Source organism: Diorhabda carinulata, chromosome 12 (genome assembly GCF_026250575.1).
Source record: "Diorhabda carinulata isolate Delta chromosome 12, icDioCari1.1, whole genome shotgun sequence".
Lineage (NCBI taxonomy): Eukaryota > Metazoa > Arthropoda > Insecta > Coleoptera > Chrysomelidae > Diorhabda > Diorhabda carinulata.
In genome coordinates, this window is record NC_079471.1 from 8,451,566 (window position 1) to 8,474,523 (window position 22,958).

General features: G+C 32.1%; 2 protein-coding genes across 4 annotated transcripts in view; one reads left to right on the top strand and one right to left on the bottom strand.

Moving 5' to 3' along the window:
- The first annotated feature begins 14 nt into the window (after positions 1-14).
- Positions 15-3,248, top strand: LOC130899908 (2,3-dehydroadipyl-CoA hydratase-like). 3 transcript variants are annotated; one of them, XM_057810088.1, is made up of 5 exons: positions 15-208; positions 264-514; positions 567-708; positions 2,707-2,850; positions 2,908-3,248. In XM_057810088.1, the coding sequence occupies exons 1-5, from the start codon at positions 136-138 to the stop codon at positions 3,204-3,206; spliced, it is 909 nt and encodes a 302-aa protein (XP_057666071.1). In that variant the 5' UTR covers positions 15-135; the 3' UTR covers positions 3,207-3,248. The 3 variants fall into 3 exon arrangements, with proteins under 3 accessions (XP_057666071.1, XP_057666070.1, XP_057666069.1); XM_057810087.1 differs by having other exon boundaries at positions 33-208; positions 2,707-2,856; XM_057810086.1 differs by having other exon boundaries at positions 33-208; positions 276-514; positions 2,707-2,856.
- Positions 3,249-6,691: 3,443 nt separating this feature from the next.
- Positions 6,692-22,958, bottom strand: part of LOC130899990 (mitogen-activated protein kinase kinase kinase 4) — a 45,644-nt gene continuing 29,377 nt past the window's right edge. The window contains exons 10-18 of the mRNA XM_057810267.1: positions 20,604-20,958; positions 17,402-17,540; positions 16,036-16,197; positions 13,886-14,144; positions 11,395-11,623; positions 10,772-11,180; positions 10,422-10,713; positions 8,846-8,952; positions 6,692-8,177 (exon numbers count right to left, since the gene is read on the bottom strand). Of these exons, the coding sequence (XP_057666250.1) occupies positions 7,980-8,177; positions 8,846-8,952; positions 10,422-10,713; positions 10,772-11,180; positions 11,395-11,623; positions 13,886-14,144; positions 16,036-16,197; positions 17,402-17,540; positions 20,604-20,958 (2,150 nt within the window). The 3' untranslated portion in view covers positions 6,692-7,979. The remainder of the gene's footprint in view (positions 8,178-8,845; positions 8,953-10,421; positions 10,714-10,771; positions 11,181-11,394; positions 11,624-13,885; positions 14,145-16,035; positions 16,198-17,401; positions 17,541-20,603; positions 20,959-22,958) is intronic.

The window sequence follows — 22,958 nt, forward strand, 5'->3', positions numbered from 1 at the left end:
ATATAAAGAAATTTAAAATAGAAGAAGAAAATAACATTTAATTGTCTTAAAAATATGAAATGGTATTATTTTTATTATACATAACATTTATATATAAATGATTAGGTTAGATTAGGATATTTTAAATGTTTTGTAATGAACAAGCTAAGAATTTTAAAAGTATCTTTCATAAGATTCAAAAGAAATATGCATACAACAAATGGCAAAGGTCAGTGAAATTTACCTCATGATGAAATTTTAGTTAATTCAAATCTGCATTTTAGAAATTCTTGTAGAAAAATTAAGTCGTATAACAACAATAGGCATAAATAGGCCGGATAAACGCAATTCTGTTGATTTTAAAACCGCCAAACTATTAAAAAACGCAATAGAAGAATTTGAAAAAGATAGTAACTCCTATGTAGCAGTTATTTATGGAACTGGCGGTAATTTTTGTTCAGGCTTTGATTTTAATGAAATAGCAGAATTAGAAAATCCCTCAGAATCACTGAGCTCATTAGAAAGGGGCTTAATGGTAAACACTGTGACTAATAATTATCAGAAAATATAATCCGATACTATTTCAGGATTTTCCCAGCCACATTAAAAAACCTACCATCGCTGCAGTTAATGGCTATGCAGTTGCTGGTGGTCTAGATCTAGCTTTACTGTGTGATTTAAGGGTGATGGAGGAAACTGCTGTACTGGGTTTATACAGTAGAAGATTTGGTAAATACTCTAATACGATTAACTATAAATAAAAAATAGCATTGACCAATTGTTAACTTCTTACACTAGTTAATGAAGAAATAATAAAAATGACTGTTAATGAGGATTTGACCAACACAGTCTCACTTGACAGCGTTTTTTTACTTTGTTAATATTTATATAAATTAACAGTGATATTTTAAAACAAATTGCATGTTAAGTATGTTATCGCAGTTCTACACTCACAAATAGTAGTACAGATTCTTGATGTAAAAATAATTACTTCCAAGCTGAATCTTTCATGCCAGAAATTTTGGGTGTCTCATTGAAACAAAGCTATTCACAAAGATTTAGCTTGGTAGTAATTTTTTTTACATCAAGGATCTGTTTTACTATTTTTGAGTGTAGGACTGGGAAAACTTACCTAAAACGCAGTTTGTTGGAAAATGACTGGTTGGTAATCATTTATCATCAATACATATTGGAAAGATAGGACTCTTCAATAAAACCATACATTTTTTCAAATTGAGATTTTACAAAAAAATCCAGTTAGTAATAAATTTTTGATAATCATCAAATCCACATATTTTATCCTTGCTACCTCTGATAGCTACCACAATTGAAAGTTTTGCACAGGAAATTGTTGGGCATCTCATCGAAACTATTCACTAAGATCAATTCCACTAGCAAGAACTAAGCAGGTTAAGTATCTGGGCCTTCTTATAAACTACAAACTTATATGGGAAGCACATATAGACAGTATCTGCAGGAAGACAGCACTGGCAGTTGGAAAGCTTGGGGAAATGCTGCTGTCACACATCTTCATTCATTGAATGTTCTGCAAAACAAAGCTATCAAACGAGTCTTTGGTTTGCCTCATCTTCACCCTACATCAAGCTTATACCACCCAAACAGAATTTTAAATGTGAAATCTGTATATATACAGCAAGCAGCCAACTTCATACATAGATGAGGAAAGAGGTACACTCTACAGTCTTCTTTAATGTGGTTAGGGATATTCACTATCACAGTGTCAGATCAGCAAGAATTACAATGGGCCAAAGGTCGATTGCATTTCAAGGACTAAGGTACTACAATCAGCTGCCAAGAGAGCTAGAACTCTTAGTGTGAACAGGTTTAAAGTGGAACTTCGGAAGCTGATTCGGCAAAAGTTTTTTAAAAGCTTGAAGAGGATACTATACACTATTGTTTAAAAATGCTGTAACCAACTTCTTATTTAATTTCGCTTTTAAGTCCGATATGGAAGTACCTGTGCCCCGGGTACTGTATGCTAACAAATTATGGATATTTTCGTTTTTGTAAATTTTTGTTTCATTAATAAAGATTCACCTTGATATTAATCAAGTGCAAATTCTTTGAAACCTAATGTAATCATTTTTTTAAATTTAATCTTATAAATTTATTGCTTGTTATCTGATAATAAAGTTAATTTTTCTTTTCTTCAATACTAAAAAGTAATGAAATATATACAAAGATGTTATTATAGAATCCAAAGTAGCTAGAGTAACAGCTTGTTTTTGAATAAAATGTAACTGAATTCCTTCCCTGTTGGTCACTTCCAGACCCTCCAAGAGAAAATAGATATTCGTTCTCATTGCCTATTGCTTCTTATTTAATTGTTTAATTTTTGGAGCTTTGTGAGTTCTATCAGTTCTATTTAATTGGTTCTTGTTTATCATTTCAGTTTAGTATCTGTTTGAAAGTTTCTCATCAGTTTGGAGTCTCTGTCTATTTTAGTTGAGACTTGAGATAGATTATTGAATATGTTATCATACCAAGCTTCAAAGTTGGACATTTAGTTAAAGTAGTTATTAATTTTTGTTATTTATTTAATGTTTTATCTGTTTTGATAATTCCCAATATGAGTATGTCTCTTCGAGAATAAAAGGAATTGTTAGAAATGACCTTATTTTTTGATTTTGGTGAAAAAATAAATACTGGTTTATATTGCAACTTCTTACACTACGTAATTTACATTTATTATCTCCTGTGAGGCAGGCATTCCAATAACGGATGGCGCAACAGTAAAGCTTCAAGCTATGATTGGCCTATCAAGAGCTTTAGATATGATACTAACAGGAAGATCTTTGAATGCTGAAGAAGCATTGCAATGGGGAATAGCAAACAGGATTGTTGCTTGTGGTACAGGTTAGTAATCTACTTTAGCAGCGAATGTATTTCAAAATTATCATTTTATAGCTTTAGGTCAAGCTATCAATCTAGCTTCATCTCTAACTAAATTTCCACAAGAATGTCTAAATGTTGACAGAATGTCGACATACAACTCTGCATATGGTAATGTTTTTGATGAACTGTTACAGGAAGAAAGAAAAAACTCTAAAAAAGTGTCTGTGAATAGTATAGTTGAAGGTGCTAAAAAATTTTTATCTGGTTTAGGTAGGCATGGAAAAACGTACAATTTGACTGAAAGAACTGTTTGTGATTGGGAAAAAGAATTTAATACTAATAATAGTAACAAGCCAAAGAGTAAATTGTAGCTTTTGAATTGTTTCAATTTTGTAGTAAAATATTTTGTTTGATCATGTTTTGTTCTTCTACTTGTAACCTTCCTCACTGGAAATTCTTTATCAGGTGTGGTAGTGGTACTTGACCGCAGTTTAACTAAATACAACTGATATTGAGATAGGGTGATCAATGAATATAAATTTTAGCAAAACTGAATCAAGTATGAAGTTGGAAGCGCCTTATAAAGAATCAACGTTAAATTAAATGGTAAACAAATATCCCTGAATGTGATTGACAGTATTAATACGATTATAAAGGTCATTATTAGTATGTTTTTGGTCCCCTAACCAGCAGTAATATAATTATCATGTGAATGATATCCTAGGCGTAACCACCTGCTGAGCATCAATATAATTATTTACTATCGTTGACTTCAACAAATTAATTATAAGTAATGCCTCTTAGGAGGTACTATAGGAAGATATGAAGTATATATAACTATTTAAATAAATTATATATAAACTTCCATTGTAACCAAACAGCTGGTCCTGTCGTGGATGAGTTCGTAACATTATTTTATTGTCTACATGTATTTACTAATTTTCGCTCTATAATATTTTATATCAGTCTTAATCCTCTACCTTGGCTTCCAAGATCGTTAGATTGATCCCTCCATGGGATATAATCGGTAGAAGGCTAGAAAAGCAACCCCAGGAGAATATTGATCACTTGAATATATGAGAATACCTAAATGCATTAGGGAATATGTATAAGGAGTCGTGAAGTTCAACTTCATTATAAAAATTGGTGAGCAGAAATTTTAGTTATCCTCATTTGATTAGGGTGAAATTTAAATCAATTACCTATTCTGAATTCCTAATAATTATACTAAATAGTATCGGAATGAAATAATTTTTTCTGTAAATTAGGGTATTGGCTTGTGATCACCTACAAACCCATTTTTTCCATTTGTCCAAAATTATGTTAGAATTGTACAGAATCAAATAAAATACAAATCTGGTTCGAGTTATAAATGACTTCTTAATAATTGACAAGTGGCTTTCATTGGCTCTGGGATCACCTGTGATATTTCATGTTATGTTCTATTTGAACTTTGAATTTCTGGAACCCTTGATTATAGTCTGCTCACTACCAGTATCTGCTTTATATCCGGTTCTTGATGGTTGAATTAAGTTTTGGTGTAGGTATGGTCAACAGTTTTAAATAATTAAAACATAAAAATCTACTTAAATATATTTTATTCTGTTTATAGTTTTAACACTACATTAAAATATACTATATGCAACAATAAAAACCAAATACAATTTTTTGTTTCAAAAATTTTTATCACAATGGTATATTATTTCCCATAACATCAATACAATTCTTCAACCTTGAGTAAAAAGAAGAGTAAATCTGTTACAATAAAAATTACATAAAAGTAAGTAAGGATCAAATTTAAAGACCAAAACAATACCTAGTCCAGTCAATTTAGCTGTTTTAATGAAATCTCTCATTATTCCGACCGCCAGTTAAGAGTATGTGTTTCTATATATTTTGAGGTGATCTTTTCAATAGAATAAAAATCAGAGAGCAAACTCGTTAATAAAGTGTCCAAATCAGGAAAAAATGGTAATTTTCGTCAAAAAACGTAATTTAACGGGGAAATAGTACGTCAATCAAAAGAAGGGAAAATTCTGCTAAAAAAATGTATACATATATTACTATAAATGAACTTCTAAACTGTGCCACCTGAGCCGTTCAAGTCATTTTTATTCTTCGAGTCCACACAAGATTTTTCTTATTTCATTAATTCCCAACAATGACATATGGTTTATTCTTTTCTCGTGATTAAATATCTGTATCTTTTTAGAGATGATAAAAGGGTGAAATCGTTAAATAAAAATAAATATTTCAAAAAATTATTCAATAAGAATCTTTAAGTGGCTGAATATATATGGGAAAAAATCAATCAAAATACAATTACAGGGTTTTTAGCACACAACTTTTTCAAAAAAAGGAACTTGAGGGACAAAACACGAAAAAATGAACATTTACACATCATTTTACTCATAAATATCAATTATATATAAATGAGTATTTTTTATATATAATCCCCTACCAAGTGTTCCAACAAAGTGAAGCTTCGGGCTGATATTCAGTGTTCTTCTGCGACTTATCTTTTACGTGACGCCTCATGTGATGATATATTATTCCGTAATGAAACATGTCACGATCAAGAAAATTGTGACTGTCAGTCATCTGGAGGAATAAATAAGATAACGAAAAAGGAAATAGAGAAACTATTTGAACTGTGACTGAAACCTAGTTTCAGATTAGTTCAACCGAGTAAGTTACAGTTTCTCCTTCTACTTATACACTCTAACTTGGTAAAGTTTTGGTCTGTGATGCAGCCAAGCAATACAAACTGCCTTTGCTCGCACGTTTGGAACCGAAACAGTCATAATAATATACTGCGATAAGAAGATGCAAACAAACGTTAAGCAAAATATAAATACTAAATCGTTTCTGGTATTTGGGCGCATCGCCGGGGACTCCTTCTACAAAGAATGCTCTAGAAGCTTTCAATAAAACAATAAAAGATCTTTGTCAAATAGTCAAGGATTGGTCTAATGAATACAAAATTAATATTGAAAGACGGTTTGCTCAACTGCCAACAGTGTCTATAAAGACGTGAACAGAACAGCCAATGGGCAAAACTATCGAATCAGGTGCCAATAAAGATTAACACTGAACTGATTTGCTCATACAAAATTCCAGCTATCGGATTTGGGTTGTACAAATTATGAAAGGTCGTGGGAGACGAATACAAACAGCATTTTAGCGAGTGGAACGTAATAATGTCCCGAGAAAAAGAAAAAATTGATTACACAACACATGCAATTGGTCAAATTTCTCTAGATTATATTGGCAAGCATCTCGTTAGATTTTCAGTTCGACTTAAGCGTATCCAACCACCTTCAGAGACAAGAGCTATTCCGATTGGCATGCAACGCAAAAAAGGACGACCAGCAAAAGCTAAGAAAGCAATAATTGTGCAACAAATTATTACAGAAAACTGATTCTTCTCAAGATTTTTAAAATGTTTATTATCGGTTTTAAAAGGACTGACTTTTACGTTTGATTTTAATAAAGGATTATTTAAATTGTAAGTTTTATTTTTTAACCATTGGTTGATAAATGCTCAAGAAAATCATAATTTAGAGACGTAAAAAGTCGGCCTTAGTAAAAAATCTTATAATAATAAAGGGTCAAATTTTAGGAGTTTGTTTACTATGTTTGGGTAACTAATTATATATTAACCTAGAGTAATTACTTTAATAGGACAACGACAAATATTCGCATGTCATTTTAAATTAAAATGTGGTTAATAGTTTGGTGTTCATTAACTATTTTTTCGGTTAAAATTATTTGTTTTAATAGGATGGTGAGATGTAAAAAAATTGGTTTTAATTTCATATTAAATTGCGGTTTTAATTTTATTGATCATTTATCCTTCTTTTTTATGTTCGTTTATTTGAATCTTTACTCTCCTTTTAGTCCGAGACCATTGGTAGGCACAATATACGTCAAAAAAACTAAGTTACAAAATCGCTCATAAAACAGTAGTATCATTTGTATTCCTTAGGCTACCATTATACTAGGATGCTAGCATCCGGGATGCTGACATCTCGAAGGTTAGCGGGGCATTAAATCAAATGGGAGCGATTAGACTAGGGATGCCAGCATCGGATGCTAAAACAGCCACCCGGAGGCTCGATTTTATGCATCCCGGCACAAAATCGGTTGTGGGGCATTGGTTCAAATGCGGCGCATTATACTAGGCTGCTAGCATCCGAGAAGCCGCTCTATTTGACATATGCGCGCGCGCAGTTTGATCAGAGTTATGACTAGTTTCTCTTCGGGTGAAATTGGTCTGAGGAATCTTGTATCTTGTTTAGAGATATCGCTTTGGATGTAGCCTAGAAGCTCTTTGAAAGAAGGAAGTGACATTCTAAGGTAATTAAAAAATCTTGTTTCACTATTGCACAGTTCATCAAACAATGTAAAATACAGGCTTTTAACACGACGGATAGCTAAAAAGGGGTCCATACTAATCTTCCTTTTTGCACGACGCCTTTTTTCTTAATTAGTAACATCAGCAACAACATCTCTTCATTCGTTGGGGCCATATTGACGACTGGCAAAAAATTAAAATAAAGTAGCAGTCCGAGATGCTAGCATCACAACACAAATTCGACTCAAAGTGGTATGTTAGCATCCTACTATAAAATGATAGCTTTAATTTGTAGGTTTGTATTTATAATTTCGCTACTTTTTCATTCTTTATTATAAGTAACGAAGAAAAATTTTAGTTTTTCTCTTTCCTGTGAAAACACCTTGAAATGAGTTAGCAGGTTTACAATAAGTGTTTTTCATTTACCTGTATATAAATATGTTTCTAAGGCTACGAGGAATGTCTGAAATTTTATTTTCTTATCAATTTTCTAATAATTCTCCATAATGAAAAGTTTATAATTAGGAAATATTAAAAATTAATAATGAATAGAAAAAATAAAAGGTCTAGTTTGTATTCTTCATAATAGTCAATAATTATTTAAAAAAAAAAACACATTGACTAGAATTTCCAAATAATGTTAATTTTTGTTGCTGCATAAGTGACACCGCAGCTGCCTGATTTTATATAACATTGCCAATAGATCAAAATCAACTCATCCAATGAGTTGATTTCTATTAAATCTGAAATCAAAATTCATAGAATTTCGATATTATTCAGATAATACTTAATCATCCGGTAAAACCGAAATATAATCGTGACGTAATAATTCTCTAGTAGTAGCTCGTTCTTTGGGATCGTGTTTGAAGCACATTTCAAGGAACTCCAGACCTTCGTCTATCATGTCGTCAGGTGGATCAGGACTTTGACCCATTCCTACTTTGAACATTATTTGGACGTTGGAGTCGAACTGAGCCCATGGGCGCTAAAAAATACATTATAATTACCATAATTTTGATTACTGAATGATTAGAAAACAATGTATAACCTGTTAACAATAAACTTTGGACACAATTTTTCATTAACTTACATTTCTAAGAAAAGTTAATGAGAAAAAATACTTAAGCTCAGTATAAAAATATGATTGTTGTAGTACAAAGTAATCTCTGAAGAAAAATCAAATATAATATTGAAAATAGAGCAAATTTATGTTGAAAACGACCAATTTAATTTTAATTTTGATCAGTAGAGTATTTTCGGTTGCTCATATTCTGAACAAACATGACAAAAATGCTCAAGAAACTGTTTCATACATCCCAAAAATTGTTAAGCATTGAAGAAGTAGAAGTTACAGTGTAAACGGCAATTGTGAGACCAATCGTCACATATGGGGCAGTGATTTGGGGTACTAGAACTAATTCGAATACCATGAGGAACAATTTTTCTCTTGCAAATGTATAATCGGGGCTATGAAATCATATCCAACAGCATCACTAGAAGTGAATTTAAATTTCCCACATCTCCAAATAGTACTGGAAAGCGTGGTAGAAAAAACATTACTCATGGCCACAGCATTAGCTTATAGAGCTATATATTGTTTTCATGCTTTATAAATAAATGAACAAGGAAAGGAATGAAACGATATTGACTTACCAAACCAGATACCATTTCTATAACCACACATCCTATTGACCAAACATCAGCAGCTCGTCCATATCCTTCAGACATATTTTTTGTAAATACTTCTGGTGCCATATATGCTAAGAAAACAAAATCATACTAAATAAATGTTATTAAACAAATAATAGTAGGTTAATAGATACTAATCTTGATAATTATTTAACAATTTAGAAAAAGTATGTAAATCTAAAGAATATATACGAGGGTGGTTCAAATATAAACATTAATTTTGTTATAAAAAATCTTATCAAGTTGAAGAGCTGAAATTTCTAGTTTTTTTTAGATAGTCTCTGTCACACTCTACACACCTCTCCTGAAACTTTCGGATGTCTTTTTTGTAAAAATCTCTGGGCTTATTACGTAACCAATCGCGCACAAAATATTCTATCTCTGCATTGCTTTCGAATCGTAGTACGTCAAGTGCCTTTTCAATGATCCAAATAAATAATACTCGCATGGTGACGTGTCGGAGGAGGGCGTTCCGGTGTTTCCCAACCCAATTCGTTCAACGTAAGCCGTACTGTGTGCTGTCTGGCGCTGTACCAATATAGTACTAATGATTGGAATCACACATACACATACACAACACCTTCTCCGCTAACAGTATAACCTTCGCTTTAGTTGGTGCGCTTTCATCATTCTTCCTCCACTCCAAACAAGCGCGTCTTATCTGTGGTGAATATTCAGCGCAATGAATTTTCTATTTTCTCTTCATATCGCTACAGGAGACGCGTGCAAACTTTCCTGCGTGTTGATTTCTGCTCAAAATTCAGAAGTCTTGGCAAACCCTTCTGGCTGAAATTTTGCGGTAACCGACCCTTTCATTAATTATTTCCTCAATACTGATACCCAAATCTTCAGTCATATCGCGTACAGTACTGCGTCGGTCTTTCAAAATATTTTTTACAGCGCAGACATTCTCATAGGTTCTCATTTGTTCTTGTGCGCCGCGCATGTGCCAAGTTTGCCACCACTTCTTTTTCATAAAGTGCAACACCATTCATTCACTTGAGTCTTGGAGAGACACTCATCCCCAAATTGGTCGAGTGATTTTGGATAAACTTCCGCAGATTTTACATTATCTTTGACCAAAAACCATATAATGCTGCATTGCCACCACTTCTTTTTCATAAAGTGCAACACCATTCATTCACTTGAGTCTTGGAGAGACACTCATCCCCAAATTGGTCGAGTCATTTTGGATAAACTTCCGCAGATTTTACATTATCTTTGACCAAAAACCATATAATGCTGCATTGCGCAACAGACATCCTTCTCGCTCATGGCTATAAGTACACTAAAAAGCGAGGTTCACGGTCCCAGCTGTTATGTAAGCTACGTAACATCCAGTACAGACACTTTTACGGCACTAAATTTTTCGTACGTTTATTCAAGAATTTCGGTTTATATTTGAACCAGCCTCGAATACGCAGTATAGTAACGTAATTAGATAAAATTCGATTCATAATCAAATTCCATGAGAATTTTGTTGTTTGCATTAAAATAGTTCTAAATCTATTTGAAACAATGAATTTTATTCTGCATTTACCTTGAGTTCCAACAAAACCTTTCAATTCTCCTGGTGTTGTAACATTCGATTTAATTTTGATGGCACAACCGAAATCTCCAATTTTCAATCGATTTCCTCCATCTGTTAAAAAAATGTTGGCAGTTTTGATATCCCTATGAACTATCCCATGGTCGTGTAGGCAAGCCACACCCGACACCAACTGGAACGTGTATCTCCTTGCTAACAATTCTGACAGACCCTTTTCTGTGTCAGCTACCAGACTTTCTAACGTTCCTTCCGAACAATACTCCATAAATATTAGCATTTCATCCTAAAACATATTTCAGCAAAGAATAAATTATTTTAGTTTTTATGACAATGACGCCTACCTTATGAACTTCAACACCATAGGATTTGATCAAATTTTTATGTGAAATTCCCTCTAAAATCTTCATTTCTTCGGCAATTTTCTTTAGTGTACCAATATCGTTATATTGTAAAGCGATTTCTTTAACTGCCATCATTTCACCAGTGTTATTGTTAACTGCTGTATAGACTTTACCAAACCGACCCTGACCGATCTTTATACCTCTCTGCCAAGAGAAATTAACTAATCTCCTCATAACAGAATTTTTATTTGTTGTTTTTTCTTCGACGATTTTGCCAATGAGATTCTGTTCAGTTAACTTTTTATCAAGCTGCGTTTCAAGTTTTAAAACAGCTGCGTGGAATTTTTCTGAGTGGCCTTTGACGTCAATATCCACCTTAATACTACATCCAGGTTTGTCCTGCGTTAAGCTAAAAAAATAATTCATATTAAAATAGTTCTGTACACGAGATTTACAAAATGTAAAATAATAAGAATAGATAATAATTATCAACTCACAACCACAAGGTTATGATCTATAAGAATATTCAAAATATTAATTTAAATTCAGAAGAAGAGAAATTTCAAACTAAAAAATAATTCTGAACGTCATAATTTCTAAAATCAAATACTTTCGTCACTTACCTTAAATTACAAATACTTTCAGTGACATCAGCTATCGGCGATTGTTCAGCACTAACTTTTCTAGAAGCAGGTCCTGATCCAGACCCAGATCCTTGACCAGATCGTTGACTTTTATAAGTAGGTCTAGGACTAGGAGATGAACCTCTAGATCTACCTCTCATTTGTTCTAAACTACTCCTCGGAGATATCGAATGTATTCCACTGTCAGGTGTCAAGGGAGCTGTTGTACCTGAAATAAAAAATTGATTTTTTTATAATTTCATGACTTCATAAAATTGGGTACTCTATGTTGTGAGACCATAAGATAAAAATAGATATTTTGTTGGAAATACAGTATAGCCAGAAACAGTACTGAAACTGAAACATAGGTGTCTCTATGTGGGCGCTTTTATACCCAAGTTAACTAGTATAGACCTCTCAAGTAAACCTCAAACAATTAATTAGTAAGGCCTAATTGTTAAAAATGGTGTCAAGTACTGAGGAGAAAATATTTCTGGTAGAGCATTATTTTCGCTCATAAGGAATCGGTTCAAGTTATAGTGCAAAACTGCGATACGTTATAATCAATTCACACAATGGTTTAATAAAAGTTCTCCAAGTAATACTGTAATTTTGGAGGTTATTGAAAAGTTTAGAAATATTGGTAATGTATTATGCCAAAGAAAAGAAGACCTTGGGTATCCCAGCCTGGGATACCCAAGGGATTCCCAGGACAGTTAACAATAACAAGAAGGAAACAGTTTTTTAGACCGAATATTAAAAAATTTGAAAGCCATCCAGACAAGGAGAGTGTTGTATCTTGGCTTAAGAACTTTCTTGCAAAGAATTCTGAATGAGCTGGGTGCATTTTCGTATGTGATTCGAGTACATCAACAATTACATCCTCGAAGTAGAGTGGAATAATGCATTACAATATGAAAATACTGAATTTTTCAAAAATGTATGATTTTCAGACGAAGCACATTTTCAGTTGTTATGCCATGTAAATAGTCGTACAAATCAATTTTTGGGCTTTGCCAGACCACATGAGGTTCAAGAAGTTCCTTTACATAGTGCTAAAGTGAGTGCTTGGTGTGCAGTTTCGGAATACGAAATCATTGGTCTGTACTTTATCGAAGAGAATGGTACGCATTTCATACTTAATCAACAGAGGTACATACAAATTTTAACACGCTTTATCTCTGATCTACAGGGGCAACTTGCCATACTGCTGCTGCAGTTCGTCAATTTCTTCAGGAGCTTTTTCCAAGCAGATTCATTTCACGATTTACTGATTTTCCTTAATCTTCACATTCTCCCGACCTCACACTGCCGTTTTTAAACGGGCACAACATACCATCGATGAATTAAAAAATGCCTTTAGAGCTTCTTCGCGGTCCTGAGGCAACCCTTATTCCATAATATGACGAGATACTTGGAACATCGGTTTGAAATCTGTCTTGAACGAGGAAAAGCACAAAAATGTATCAAAAGGTTTATCAAAATTTCAAGAGTACCTACTATTGAGACATTGGTTATTATTCCAAGCAGGAATTGGAGGAAAAAAATAAAGGATCTATTAACTCGGTGGTCATAAAAATGGACTTCAGGTATAGAATAAGAATAAATATTCCTACAAGAAAAAAATGGGTTGAAAGTTAATCATAAAGGAGAAGAACTAAATATCCAAAAGTCAGACAGATTGAAAGGGCTACCAATCAGTTAAGGAAAGTGGAGAATCACAACAATCTACACAGACAGCCTTGCAAACAATAACATCAAAATTATTAGTGGTAAATAGATGTCGCGAGGCACTCTCCTTGATTCATAACACTAAAATGAACCTCTGTTGAGTACCTCGAGACTAGTAAGTGGAAAGGAAGTATGAGAATTACAAAAAAATACAGAATCAGATCTAGAGTCATGATATATAGTCAAACAAAAATAATTGCACAATATCCAGAGAGGTCAAAAAAGAGAAAACAAAATTGAATAAGATTCACTATTGACCATTCGAGTGATCACAACACAGCCTCCAGAAATGGGAAAAGGTAACGGTCTAAGGAAGAAAAAGAGTATCTGTTCTGTAGATGCATTGTTTTGATGGAAAAACGACAACAAATACTGAGAGACCATACAGTTGATTTCCTCGAAGATAATTAGACATAGAAAAAATTAAAAAATTCATTCTGGGTTGAAAATGCTTAAAAATGAGCTATAAAAGGGAAAAAGATGAAAGGTTTGTTAGGTAGTTTACTAATCTAACCTAACCTAGTCCAAAACTATAAGACAGAATAGGCCAAATTTTTTAAACACTAGTTAAAAAAGGAATGCGAGCCTTTTACTTCATCCATTTAGTAAGAACAAAGTGTTTCAATATTAATACAATTAAATTAACTGTATGATAACTGAATATTAATCTAGTATTAATATAAGTTTAGAAGTTGAAATGTTACGTGGCTTCTGTGGTCTATAAAATATTTGGTTAGCTAAACTATTAAACTAAACTTACCAACAAGATGCGATATGCACTTATCTATCATCGTTTTCAAGTCTTCAAATTCCTGGTTCGAAAACATAGCGGTATTAACAGGTTGAACAACAGATAAAAGATATTCCATTCCTTGGTGTGCCCATCGAGGTCTAATACCTCGACCTCTATCACATCTATCAATAACAAAAGACATCCAGAGGTAAGCGAACTCGCCCATATCTGCGACAAAACGTGGGCGATGTTGTCCCTTAGATAAGCTGTTCACTTCTCTGAAGAACTGCAAAATTAAAATGATTAAATGATGAGAACATATTTATAAATATATGAATAATGGAAGAATTTGTCATGTTCATTTTGTATTGGTATTTAATAAAAAACAAATTAAAGATCATTAATAGACCAGAAGAATTTTTGACCAAAAGAAGGTTGTACATTCCAATAGGAATAGTAACCGCTCAATCGAGTTTTTTGACTCGTTTATTGTGATAAGTCAATTCACGTTACATTCTTTTTTTTGTTAAACTAATTAATTACATGTGATTCACACTCAATGAATATCATTCTGGTGAGCTCTATTAATGTTTGTGGATTGTGGATATCGTAGACCTTCTCCAAGATGAGTTTCCGGTTACTTTTTTAGTCTAGTATTAATGATGAAAGTAAAAATCTTGTAGACCGTATTTAGTAGTGTGGCAGGTCATTAATTAGCGTAAATTTTTGGGTTTCCTTTATTGAAAATGGGCCCCATAGACTCCACTATTTCATCTGTCTGGCATTTGCTTTTTTTAGACTAATTCTATTAACTGGTGTAGTCTAGTTAGTAGTTCGTTTCCCCATATTCTACCATCTCGTTGACGATCTCATCTGGTTCTCCTGCTTTGCTTAGTTTCAATTTTTTAATAGTATCCTCTACTTCATTGAGCATTGGTAGTTGTTATTCTCCGACTATAAAAACATCTTTTGTGTTCAAATCATTTTCTCTTAATATATTTTTAAAGTGTTGTTCCCACGCTCTGCTATCTGCCTGCACTGTAGCTTTTTACCAATTTTGATGTTTAAAGTATTGGTAAATGTTTGTGTTGTTTCTATTATTCTCTTCTAATTCTTCCATTATTTGATTGATACTCACTTCTCTCTTGCTTTTGATCAACTTTGCGCTTCTCTTCCTCAGTATCCTATCTTTTTCATAAACTTACATTTTTTTTGTTGCTTCTTTCGACTTATATCTTTTTAGTGGTCTTCATCAAACCTTTGATTTTTCTTTTTTTTACTGCTTAGATATTTTTGGGTATAAATGGGTGATAAAAATTTTCACAACTAGAAAAACGAAACTCCATATATTACAATTTTTAGGTTATATGTGGAATGTTATTTTAAATTAAACCAAACAATGAATCCTTTAAAAAATTTCCTTTTGTATTTTCTGATGAGAACATAGTCCTTAGCTTTAAATAACTCAAACAAATGTAAATTCACATACATGTAACTCTGAAGCTTCATCAATACTGCAACACGATAAGTCTTCAGCTGGACTTAGGTTATATGGGATACAATGTTCTTGGGCAAAGCATACTTAGTAAGGTAGGTCTTATCTTCTTCTCTTACATTTTTATAAGGTCACAATACAGTACCAATTTTTGATGCGTTTATAAGAGTTGCTTTGAAAAAATCTAGTGAGTCTGGTTTGGTTATATCAGATCAGACGGAAAGCATTTTCGTATAAATAAGTAACCTTTATTGAAACGTGCATCATACGGTGTAATTAAAATGGTAGTGGTAGCATTAGACAGTGGTTTTATTAATCTTTTTATAATTTAACCTGCCATTCTATTCTTAAACGTATCAGTATTAGTAATGTTTTTTAGTTTTTCTTTAAGTATTCGTTGGTAAGTTTTGATGTTCTGTATCCTCCTTGAGTTTTTGAATGTTCCATTTTGGTTGTTTTATTCTTGCCGTTGCTATGGCTCTTCACAACATATCTCTGATAGTTGTTTTGACCAAATAATGATCAGAGTTTCAGGGAAATTTGTTATGTACCAATATTTCAACTCCCAGTGAAGTCTCAATATTCACCCAAATGTAAAGATCACATGGATAATATTTTTGTAATGTAGAAAAGTTTATACCATACTTACCAACTAAAATACAATAATAAAACTAAATCTTACCTCGAAACCAAATTGGAATATCCTCATCATTATTTCTCTTATTCTATTATTTAACGCAATTTTATCTCCGTCTTCTAAATTTGATTCATGAACAATATCAAATAAAGTTTGCAGTTTTTTTATACAATTAGGAATGATCGATTGGAATTTCGTTATTCCATCCTAAAAAAAGAAGAGTTATACACTCTTGAGCAAAAAAATCGACTCAGGCTACACCCCTGCATCCCCAAGTCAGTGGCAAAAAATCTGAACACAAAATTGTATTTTCCTTAGTAAAACCTTATTATGGTATTTAACTTGAAAATAGGATAAAATATTGTAATGTTTCTTGCTTTCTCAGTCCAGCAATATGTTATGTTCTTTTTATGCTTGTTTACAATAGTGCTAATTAGGGGTTACTGGCCCTTATGAAAGTTTACCTGCCTAACCCATCACTATCAGTTAGCCCTCAAACTTCAACCAATACCCATCTCCGTTAACAACAAACAAGAGTTCTACTTGAAAATGAACACAAGTGATAAATCTGCTTAAGCGGTCATCCTATTGCGATAAGGCCAGAGTCAGCAAGATGTGGTCAATACGCCGAATATGAGTCAGTCTGCTGTTTTCAAAGTTACTAAGAGACTGGTAACTTTTATCAAAGTCGCGGTTCTGGAAGAGAAATATGCACATCCGATTCATTGTCTGACTGACGAACAATTTCTTTGCCTCTCAGCATTTGACGTCATTTTTCCTTCCACGGGGGCACCAACAGAGCAGATGCTCCATCTTCTCTTCTCTGTTACGCTCTTTGCTATAGTTATCTGTTGTTACTATTTCTGGAAGCTGGTGCTAACAGATCCTTGGTTAAATCGCTCTATACATCGTACTATCTCTTTTGTTTGACCATATATAACGATGTTTGGCACGGCTTGGTTTTAGTATTTCTATTGGTAGTAGTATTGTATAACTGTCTCTTTTGCATCACACTCTTTGCAAGCTTCCAGACTTCCCTTCCAGTTCATAATATGCAAGTTCCCAGCAGAAATTTACTTTAATGTCACGAATCTAGGAGAGTGCAATGTAACCACTTTTGATTTTGTTGTTTATAACGTTTTTTTAAGGCTGTCTGGATATTTGTGTAGATTATTGCTTTTCAGCTTTATTCGGTACTTTCTCTCAATACTCTGGAAGCCTTCTATTTTGCTAGTAGTACAAATTCAAAAGTTTTAAATACTATTCAAAATCAAAGAGAATGCAACATGATACGAGTATGTTTCAAACTTGTTAATCAAATGGTATTGGTAGAAGCAAAGAACCAAGCAAAATATTTCACCTCAACTGCACAATATAACCGAATTTAGTACTAAGAAATGTAAATACTTACTTTTATATAGTCTATACATTCCTTAGGGACGTACGCCTTTTTTAAATGTGTTCTAACAAAAGATATGCTTTTAACGCTGGTTTCTTTTTCTTCTATAAATATTGTTTGTAATTGCCTACAGACTGAAAACAATTTTTGCCTGAAATATTTAAAATTAAATAGATTTATAAGACAAAACTGAATATTTATCTAAAAATGTGCATATAATTTTTATTTATATTAAGTTGAAATTTCTAGAACCGATCATAAACTTTCTGTTTATTACTACACCACTGTCTGTTCAAAGAAGAAGAAACAGACAGTGAAATTGGGAGTGCTGGTCCAAGGGTAATGAGTTTTTAAATACAAGTACACTACCGATCAAAAAATTTTTCCCGTCCCATAATCCATTCACTAAATTACAAAATAATACACAAATTACTTTTTCATAATGTCAAACGAAGGTCGAAATGGTGTATTACAAACTAAAAATAATAGTGTCCGTTAAGTACTACAAGTTAAAAATTGCAAGTACCGCCTGATTTTTATATTATTTTTCAACTGTGAGTCTGCCCTGTAAGACGCAAAAACGTGCTGTGATTTATACTTTTTGGACCAAGACACCACTTTGTGAAATTCGTATACGAATTGTTTTCTTTCTCGCCAATTTAGACTTGTAAGTTTAAAATGGAACTATCGGTTGAAACTCGTGAATTAATTGCAAGTCTTCATAGTTTAGGCAAAAGTTACCATACTATTGCCACCGAATCAAAAATATCTCCACTTACCGTGGACTTCAACGTGAAAAACTATGCATCCACCAGGAGCTTTGGCGATAGACAACGTTCAGGGCAGCCTCAAAAACCACAACCACTGAAGATAAACGTATTTTATTGATCAGCAAACGTAATCGACGACTCACTCATAGAAGCTCAGATCAATTAATCTAGGTATCTGCTTTTGAGTACATCTACAGTGAAAAGGAAAGAGAGAAACTGGCCAATTTGTAAGGGTGGTAGTGAAGAACCTCTTTTAAGACGTCAAAATAAAATTAAGAGGTTGCAGTGGGTTAACGAATATAAAAATTGGGCGCATGAAAAGTGGGAGACAGTTTTATGGAGTGATAACTCAAAGTTTGAGGATTTTGGGTCTAATAGAAGAGTGTTTGTGTAAAACGACTGTAAAACTGAAGGGTCACTGGAGACCTGGTAAAAATTAAAGGGATTTTGAAGAAAGAAGGCTATAAAAAATATTAAAGGAAAATGTACTACGTTCTGGCCAGCGCCTTATCGGCAAAAAATTTATCTTCCAGCATAACAACTGTGATGGTATGCAATACAGTTTAATAAACTTTTGAAACAATAAAGTAAAAAATGCTACCATCGCATTATTGTTGTTATCGCTAGAAATATTTACAGGAAATGTTTAAATGTAAATATTTCACAAACATGGTTGTGGTATTTTTTTGGTAACTGATAAAGATATGTAAGAGTTTAGATTACAACGTGTGCGTTTGATTTAAGCAGAGTTGAACCTAAAACAAATGCATATCAACAAAAAAATTAGAATATTACAAGACGATCCTGCCAATGCATAAGTGTTTGATAGTATAGTTAGTTAATTAATTTTCAAAAACTTTAAAAACAAAATTCAATTACAAGAGAATAGGTAAAACTCATGCGAAAGAGGAAGTTATTATAACACAAAGTGGAAATAGTGGCGGTGTTTCTGCTGATGGACACAACGGCATATCTGCGATAGATATTCCCAAATTAGTAGGCTGTACTGTATTAATCGTCAGTCTTATATGGTATTGCTTAAAATAAGACGAAACATTTCTTGAAGTCAAAAACTCGTTTAGTGTTAGTGAATTGTTGTATCAGGTCAATAGACAATTGTATTTGGTTACCATATGAGAAGATAGTGTGGATTACCTAAAAATAAGATAAGATCATTTTATTAATTCATTATTTCTCATAATTTCGAAATTCAAAGAATTGGTAGAAATTCTTGTAAAATTGAAAGGTGACATTAGGAAAGAACCCCAAGAGCGAAGAGAGAATCTTTAGCGGGTTAATAAATATTTAAATAGATTGGATATAATTAATGACAAGTTTAAGCTACTGAAAATCAGTTTTAACGAAACTGAACACCATAATGATATTCTAAGTTTAGTTAGCAATTTAGTTAGTAAGATAACTTCAAATATTAATGCTTGTTGGAAAGTTTTGTTACGAAGAGTGGATAATATAACAAAAAGTAGATTAGAAAATGTAGATAAAAAGGTGACCGGGCAATCGCAAACAAGTGAAGTTAATAATGTTATATCATTATTGCTATCGCTAGAAATATTTAGAGGAAGTGTTTAAATGTAAATATTTAATAAAAGGTGATTGGCAACGAGTTCAGGTGGAATGTACTACATTTTTATAATAAGCAAATTCAACCATGTTTGAATGTGGTATTTTTAGGTAATTAATAAAGATAGGTAAGAGTTTAGAATTCAACGTGTGCGTTTGATTAAAGCAGAGTCGAACCCAAGACCAATGCATATCAACAATAAAATTAGAATATTACACAACGATTCCAAGCATTCCTCATAGCTCCCTTCCACTTTACATCTTTGGAATATCCTGCAAAACGAATGGAACCAAATAGACAACGATTATTTGTCGCAATTGTTACAGAGAATACCAAAATTGTGCACCGAAAATTTATATATGTAACAATTACAGATTGTACTTTTATTATTACTGTGTTCTTTAAAATATGAATATTAAAATCGATAGTATTGTTTTTATTTGTTATGTATCATGGTGGGCAAAAACTTTTGACCGGTAGTGTACATTTTGAATTAAAAATTAAAATAAGAATATGCAAAGTTTGGAGAATATTTTTGAATTGTTTAGCCATAAAAAATATGCAGTTAAAGAATGAAAACTAAGTATAAGTAACAGAAAGGTAATTGTAAAATTTTTTCTTTCATGTACTTGTTCAATCCACTAAAAAAAAATTCTTCTTCCTTTTGTGTGATTTGTTTTGTTTATTTAATTCTTACAGTGATTGAAAAAGATTATTTTAGCCAATTAAACACTGTGCAAAGCTTGTATCATTATTAGAATATTTTGAACAAGTACCCAATGATTGGTACCAATTTCGGTTTTTCTATAATGAAAGAGATTAATCTTCTTAAAACACAAAAATAAGGATGGCGGCAACTTACTTAACATCTCCTTGAACATCGTTTAATAAATTAGTAGCTACTGAGGCTTGTATCCTTTTTATTAATCTCTCGGCAGTATTTCCTAAAATTGTTCCTATAGTACAAGCATAAACTTTTCCAACTTTTTGAATTAACTCGGGATAAATGTCACAAATTTCCATTGCAAAAGCATGAGTATGTTCAAGTAGTGATTTTGGAAAATTTTCTTGAGATAACATCCAACGACGGAGGTAATCGAGATAATCGTCGAAAACTTTTTTAACACAATCATCAAATTTTGAAAGTTTTTTCTCAAAATCGTGAGTTGTTAGGAAAGTACCCGATGTGGCGGCATCTATATACGAACAGGCCAATTCTAAATAAAAAAAGAAATAATTAATAATGAGTTTTGTAATGTTTAATGGAGGAATAAAATTAAATCGCTTTAGAGTTTTTTGTGTAACTTCCACTGGTTCACCAATAGGAAAAAAAAATTTTTTTTCAAAAATTGCTTTAGCCTCCTATTGGTGATCCAGTGCGAGTTTCCAAAAAACTCAATGCGGTTTCGGAGAGTATAAAATTCCCTACAAGGTCCATCAAACTGATTTGTATTAGTGTAAAAAATGAGTATTAGAAATTTTGGAAAAAATTTTTTTTGCATGCATCTTAAATGATAAAATATTTAAAATTATGAATACTTAAAATTGATATTAAGAGCTCAAACTGGGGAGAATTTTTTTTTTTTCGGAAATAAATCACCCTAATATTCATACTCTATAGCTCAAATTTCGAAAAGGAAACTGTGTATCTAGTACTTGAACAACATCTTATTTCCTACGAGGTATTAATAATACAAATTTTTAGGGTCATTCATTAACGATTTTTTTTTCAATGCTCAAGCAAAATATTAATCTACATATAGAAAAAAAAATTCTCTCCAAGTTTGAGCTCTCTTGATTACTTACAATTTAAATATAAAGTTTTACCATGTCAAATGCATGTAAAAAAATAGATTTTTTTTCTAATTTCTAATACTTACTCACTTTTTACAATAATGCAAATCATTTTAATGGACCTTATCGAGTTTTATGCTCTTCGAAACTTTTAGAGTTTTTTGGTGTAACTCGCACTGGTTCACTAATGAGAATCGTTAAAGCACAGTTTTTGAAAAACATGTTTTTCTCCTATTGATGAATCAGTGCAAGTTACAGTTACACAAAAAAACTCCAAAGCGATTTCGAAGAGCATAAAATTCCCCGCAAGGTTTATCAAAGTGATTTGCATCCATTTTTTTACACTCATTTTAAATGATAAAAAATTTGAATTGTAAGTACTTAAAATTAATATTAAGAGTTCAAAATTAGTGTGAATTTTTTTTCAATGTATATTAAGGTTTTGCTTAAGCACCGAAAAAAAAATGGAATGTATCACCCTAATATTTATACTCTATAGCTTGAATTTCGCAAAGGAAATTCTATCTAGTAAGTATTTAGTAAAATACAATGACGTTTTTCTTGGAATTCCCCGAAATAATAGCAATAGAATCCAAAATGAATGTTTCTCAATTTATTGTATTTGTCTTGTTTGTAAATACCTATTTGGCCATTAACTAACAACACGAGTACTAAGCAGAAACTAAAGACTTTGAATTTAAGTGAAAAAAGGGATCTGCAAATTGTTTAAATCAAAATAAGATAACGTTTTTTTTAGTGTACACTTTACTTCACTAATATGTGATTTGTTTTAATATGGATTTGACTCTACAAATCGAAAAATATTCTAAGAAATCACGCTTTTATAATTCGAAATTTTAGCAGTTAAATCATGTATCTGAAAGTTCTTTGTTAAGTCGAAAAATAGTTAAAAGAATTTTTTGTATTTCGCTTGACATTAGAGTTATAGAGATTCCACTATATAAATGTTTTTTTTTCTATTGGGAATTGATTAATTCCGTATTGGAGCAGTTGTATTGTAACAAAAAATACTAACCATTTTGAATCATAGTTTTCTAAATTCTACACTTCCAAATCACTTGAAATTAATTCTGAAAACGAAGCAACAGAAACCACATCCAAAGCAAAGACCAAATATACCGTTAATAAGAAAGACAACACATTTTCTAGTCAAAAAGGAATCAGCTGATGTCTATATTATACAGGTTTTGAAATAAATTGTTATTTATTGGTAATGTTTTTAATGTACAGTGGTGCCTATCTATTTAAGTATTTAAAAACTATTATAGTCAAATTCAAGCTAGATTTAAAAAAATTTAAACTCAGTAAATGGAGTTGTACTAACATTATTTATGTAATATCGATCAATTACGTAGCTCCTTGATGTTACTAATATAATAAGCAGCAAAATTTTTGACTAACT

Coding starts and splice junctions, on each gene's coding strand:
- LOC130899908 (XM_057810087.1), top strand. CDS start 136: ATGAACAAGCTAAGAATTTTAAAAGTATCTTTCATAAGATTCAAAAGA. Junction 515..566: donor CATTAGAAAGGGGCTTAATG/GTAAACACTGTG, acceptor ATACTATTTCAG/GATTTTCCCAGCCACATTAA. Junction 709..2,706: donor TTTATACAGTAGAAGATTTG/GTAAATACTCTA, acceptor CCTGTGAGGCAG/GCATTCCAATAACGGATGGC.